At 35.3% G+C, this 6,210-nt stretch overlaps 1 protein-coding gene across 1 annotated transcript; it reads right to left on the reverse strand.

The window, feature by feature from the left end:
- Positions 1–38: 38 nt before the first annotated feature.
- Positions 39–3,398, reverse strand: Cbr-scpl-3 (the record flags this gene model as incomplete). The annotated part of the gene is made up of 5 exons (XM_002639791.1): positions 39–257; positions 310–564; positions 617–814; positions 2,527–2,638; positions 3,298–3,398. The coding sequence occupies 5 exons, from the start codon at positions 3,396–3,398 to the stop codon at positions 39–41; spliced, it is 885 nt and encodes a 294-aa protein (XP_002639837.1).
- Positions 3,399–6,210: the final 2,812 nt, after the last annotated feature.

The following is a 6,210-nucleotide window of genomic DNA, read 5'->3' on the forward strand; positions in this document are numbered from 1 at the left end:
TGCTCTCCCAAATATCATGATTGGAGAAAAGGAAGAATTCATCCCTGTGCCACTTGAGCAGGTTTCTGGGCAACTTGTGTTATTAATTGCTCGTTGGTTTGATTAACATCTTCTTGGACAGGTGGTGCATCCATTCTCGGTATGGGCAAAAACAATGGAAGTTGGCCTGGTCCTTCCTGCTGATGGATGATACTGTAGAATGGAATGTGATCTCGAAGACGGTATCTGTGGTGGAGGATTTCACGAACATCACGACCCTGCAAATTCATGTTAAGATTTCACATAGAAAAGGTTTTAAGTCCAACTTACCTCTGCTGGAATAGTTTCAAAAAATGAGCATAGTTTGAGGAGCTCTGTATCATTTCGATCATGAAACCAACTCTCAATGGGAACTCCATTATTCAATTGATAAGCGAATGATTGAATAGCGTTATCCAGAATTATTGTCTTTGTCATATCCCTTCCTAGGATCGACAAATCTTTCACATAGTTTCCATAGACACAGACACAATGCTCCCGAAACAATCGATGTTTGATTATTGTTTTCTGCGGGTCAAGGATATCCTGAAAGTTTCCCGTAGAATTAATTAAGCCGTTTTAAACATAAATCACTTACACATAATTTGTTTGCGTAGCATTTCTTACTCGCGGTGAAGACGATAATCTCGAAAACTTTAGACATCCGAGTCAAAAAAGTTCGAAGAAAAGGTCGAATACGAACATATACTTGGTAAGTCATGCCTTGAAAATCGACTGGAAACACCATGTTTGAATTATCCAAATAATTCAAACTGCAATGAACAAGAGTTTCATCCTGAAAATTGGAAAAAATCTTACTATTATAATGATGAGGATTTGGTATTCTTAAAATTTCCAGGTGCTCATTTTGATGAATTCCAGACGGGATGGTATTATCAAATGAACAAAAATGCATGGATAATCTTGCAAACAACCACTTTGTTCAGTAATCATAACTTTTCTATATCTCCAGCAAAGCAGTTAAAAAGGAACTTCAAAAGAGACGGAGCCTATTGGCTAGTTGAAAAAAAACTAGTTTCAGATTTTACAAAGTTATGTTAAATTGAGCCCGAGATAATCTCTTATACAGTACACTCCAAACATTTTGTCTAATTGTCCGGATTCCGGGAATTTTCCAGTTCCCATTCCCGTATTCCAGGTTCCGGAAAATTGGTTTTATTCCGGATTCCGTGAAAATTTTATTTGTCCGGATTCCGAAAAAAAATGTTTTACTCCGGATTCCGGTTTTTTTTCTCAAAAAAGTCATTTCGGACATCTTTGCTACTGACCACAATAATATAATCAAAATTAAAATTTTTACTATAATCTATAATTCTCGGCATTTAAGTTATCTTTTTCACATTGGATTAGTTAAAACTCCATCTAAGTATGGTACCGTACTTGCTTACTTATTAACAGAAACACATGTAATCAGAAAAATAATTTAATCAGTTAATTGTATTAAAGCAGGTTTTCAGACATTTTTTTCATACTAGGTATCTTCAATAAAAAAGTTGATCTCAAAATTTGGACATTAGTTTGATGAGTTTCTTGAATGTTTATATACTCAGAATGCTCTGAATTCCAATAGTTTAAAAGTAAATTATATTTTGAAACAATTGGAAAAAACATTAGAAATTGAAACTACCGTAAAAACTCTATTACACTCTATTGTTCGGAGGTGGTCGGGAGTGGCACTGTATTAGGGGGTGGCATTCAATTAGAGGTTGGCACTTTATTGTTCGGTACTAAAACCAATCACAAAAGAACTTGATTTTCAACTTTTTCGTGAAATGACTTTCGAGGTTTCCTCGATATTTCTACCTCTTTTATAGAGACTTCCGAAGTCTGATATCACTCTTTTGCCTCACCCATAAAAATCACGTATTTTAGATGCTTAATAAATTGAATTGAATTGAATTGAATATCATACTGAAACATTGTTGACAAATACAGTACCTCCTTGAAAAAAAGCTAGAAAACCAGAAAATGATGAGTTATTCTTCAACTTTTATTATAGTGATATCAACCCCGCAGTGGCATTATATTAGGGGCTAGCACTCTTTTGTTCGGAGGTGCTCTAGGATGGCACTATATTAGAGGCTGGCATTCAATTAGGGATGGCTATCTAATAGAGTTTTTCGGCATTTCCCTCTTTTTTTGTAAGCATCACAATTCATTATAACGTATTTTCTTTAATAACTTCGAGCTGCATTATCTCGATTTCTGTTACAGATATCAAAAAATAGTCAATCGATAAAATATTGATATTATAATAAACAATTTATTAGTTCACAAAATTTTGATATTTCTCACAAGATTCGAGATAATTGAGCAAAGGTGACGGTTTGGGTGGTCTCCCATTAGAGGAAATACGGTATTTAAGAAAAGTACTCTTATAAAATTCTAAAAATATAAAAGTTTCATTAGAAATCATTCTAAATATTTTTGAACCAAAATTTTCTCTATCATATATCCTATACCACTCAAAGAAGTTTGAAATCTTACCAAATCCAAGACCAGCGTGTATTCTCCAGAAGACCTTGTCTTTATTGGAAGTGCTGCATTCCTACTCAGGATTTCTTCTGCCAAGGGTGGCAAGTTTGCAAGCATCACCATTCTGAAAATTCTTATGATTTGTTTTCGCGAATTCCCCACCCAGCAGAGTTTCAATTATTCTAGATTTTTCTTTTTTTTTCTCTTATCAGTCTTCAGTTGTGCAAACATACTTTCTTTCATTGACATTTCAATTGTTTTTACAGTTTTGGTTTTTCTTTTTTCTCTAATCGAACTAAAAGCCAATTGGCATGCTTCCAAGGTTTATTGCGCAATCCAATCCGAAATACCTGCGTCTCTCAAGCCGGCAAACAGCGTCGGCAAATTCATTTGCTTAAAGAGAAACCGATCGATTTAGATAAAATCATATTTCTGCTGGTGCTTTTTTATCCTATGTTCACCCCTAATTAGAGGGCTGGTGCTTGCAAATTATAAGTTAACGGTTATTGAAGAGAAGCAAAAAAGCTGTTTCTACGAAGATATTGAGCTGGTAAACATTGCGAGTTGACTATTAGCTTTAGTCTCTATCTCTTCATTTTTGACAAACTTTTTTCTCTGACCTAATTTTTTTTTCGATAAATCTTACTTGATTCAAGCCTCTCGAAGTTTGAGAATACAAGAAAACAAATTCCGTATAAATTACAGTATTTAAAACGTTCGAAAAAGAATTGCTGACTTCACCAAAGTCAGTCGAAACTCAAAAATATATATAAAAAGACTCACGCATCATAATCCAATCTCATTGGTCCTTCATGATGATCAAGCTCTTCTTCATCGACTTCTCTGTCTACTGGCCATACCAATTCAGGAATAGTGTTATTCATTCTGTGACGCCTTTTTGGAATTGGAATGATAGGAATACGATTGACAAGAAGTGGAGCAGGGGTTGGAATGACTGATGGTTGCGTTGGTGGTGTACGCTTCTTTACAGTCTTGGGTTTTGGCTTTTCTGTCAGTGCCTTTGACTTTTTCGACACTTTCCGCCTGACAGCAGAAGACGAAGATGTCACCTTCTTCGTCTTCTGATTCTGGAGTGTTTTAGAACGGCGCCGCAGTGTGCTCGGCAACACTCTCACCGCACAGGGAGGGCGAATGAAAAAAAAAGTTGGTGGGACGAGTGGAGAGAAATGAGGGGAAAGGGAAAGAAAGAAGGAAGAAGGAAAAACGACAGCTAAAATTTATTCTCTCCTTCTTCTTCTTTTTCTTTTTCTCTCATGTGCTATGTTGTTGCTGCTGTAGCAGAAAACGGAAAAGCGGTAGCACTGGGTAAGGGAAAGGGAGAAAATAGAGTAGTCGGGAGGGTATGGGAGAAGGAGGAGTCTCTGTGGGAAGAGAAGAGAAAGAGAGAGGTGGGATCAATAGTTGACCGCCTCCCCTCCTCTTCTCTTTTCGATGTATGTTGGTGTGTTTGCTGTTGGCACGACGCCAAAAATTGTCCTCTTCTCTTTCTCCTATTTCTTCTCTGGCTTCTCACCGTCTCTCTTCTCTCTTCTTTCCGTTGTCGCCCACCCAGGCCTGCCGAGTGAAGCAACAACGAAAAATAAGAAAAATGCAATCTATATACACATATATGCATACACACGACACAAAAAAGAGAGAAAAAACGGAAGAGAAAAAAGAGAAAAAAAAAGAGAAAAACAGAAAAAGAAACATTGGGCGAAATGTGGTAAATAAGTGAAAAAAAAATTGGAAATCAAAACATTTTCGAGGGAATAAGAGTAGAATGAAAACACCATTAAATTGGAAAAAATAGGTTTGAAAAAGCTTCAAGTGTTTTTTTGAGTTTTTAGAAACGGCTCAACACATAGATAAAGATATTCCTAGATTCAAATTAAACCATTGCGAGGGAATTCTAGAACAATTTGAGATGGCAAGTTTAAAAATGATGCCTGAAATTAAAAGTTTTTGTTGTATTTTATCACCAAATCAGTCGGCCTAAACCTCCTGGCCTCCGCTTACAGTAACTGTAATCTTATAAAGAGCTTTTGTCACTTTATCAAAAATTTTTTCCTAAGCTTTACGGAAAATTTAGAATTTAGAATTTAAGAGCTTCAAGAATTCATAATTCGGATACTCAAAAGTTCTTTAATTTCGAAAAATGTTTTTATTAAGAGAATTTCAGACAGATACCCAGAAATTTATAGACATGGAAGTTTGAAATTTCCGAATTTCGGTAGTTGGAAAATTGAAAAATCTCAGGTAAACGATTCGGAATTAGATCTGACTTCATTCGGAATTAGATCGAATAACTCGAAATTCGGAATTAGATCTGAGTTCATTCGGAATTAGATCTGGACTAGATCTAATACCGAAGTTGCCACGAGAAATGCGCCATCAATGACTCAGCTACCGCGGATGAATTGTTTTGTTTTTTTTTTGTTGTCCTAAATTTTTTTCGTCAGGAAAATGGGTATTTCTCTCAACTTTTGCCTTTTTTTTTCGCTCAATTATTTAAACTATATTTTCTGGAGCATATTTTAATGTGTTGTGCACGTTTTTGCAAAATTTTAGGTGAATTTTTTTAGGGACAGCTGAATATTCAAAGTTCAATTTATATATACGATTTCTATAGAAGACAGTAATTCTATGAACCGACAAAAATACGAATATTTTGAAGATTTTAAATTCGGAGAAAACTCTGCAGGTAAGATAATTTTTGCCCTTTTCAGCTTAAAGGATTACGTAAAAACGATGCAAGGGATCACCGAAAAAACAAGAAAAAAAGAGATGATAAATTTCTCTGATAGTGAGCTCAATTTACTCAAGTCGAGAAGGCCTTACTTTTGGAAGCCGTGTCTTGTCATGAGCAGGTTAGTTTTCGAATGTCTGGTGGACAAAGAAACGTGCGTGAAATTGCAGGCTCTCAACCGAATGTGTCATGACCCGATTAAAACGATTCAAAATTTTGGGATTTGTTGTATAAAACAACTGCTCTGATGAATTTATTTGGATTTGCAAAGATTTGAGTACGGAAATTATATTGAAATGGCTCAAGAATGGCATTATTGAATGGCTATGACAAGAGAATTTTCAAAATCGAAAATATGGACGAGCGGAAGAATTCGAATTGAGATTTTTTTTTTCATAAATTTTGTCACTTTTTCTTATCTCATAGGTCCCATTATTCTCGCTGATCTCATCGTTTTCTTTTTTGCTGATCCCATTCATTCATTTGTATCACACCCCTCATTTTCGTTCCGATTTCCTAATCTACATTTTAATCAATGTTTTTCTTTTTCTCATACTTGTTCTGTTTTCTTTTTTAATAAATGTTATTATAAATAAAGTGAATGGCGTTGAAAAGAAAACAAAATTTGAAAAGCGCTCGCTACGATGCTCCGAAATCCCGCTGGTCTGTTCGGAATTAGATCTAATTCGTTCGTAGTTCATTCGGTGTTCGTTCGGAATTAGATCAGCTAAATTCTGTATTAGATCATGCCACTTCTATTTACGAACGAACCCAGATCTAATTCCGAATGAAGTCAGATCTAATTCAGAATCGTTTACCTGAGAGGATTTCCGAGTTTTCAGATCGCTGATTTATTTTGTGAATGTTAATCTCCCAGTTAGGGATTTATCAATATGCGTGATTTCTTAAACTCTGAATTTCCAAAATTCTGAAAATCGAAATTGCTC

This window comes from Caenorhabditis briggsae (assembly GCF_000004555.2).
Source record: "Caenorhabditis briggsae complete genome, chrI, whole genome shotgun sequence".
Taxonomy (NCBI): domain Eukaryota; kingdom Metazoa; phylum Nematoda; class Chromadorea; order Rhabditida; family Rhabditidae; genus Caenorhabditis; species Caenorhabditis briggsae.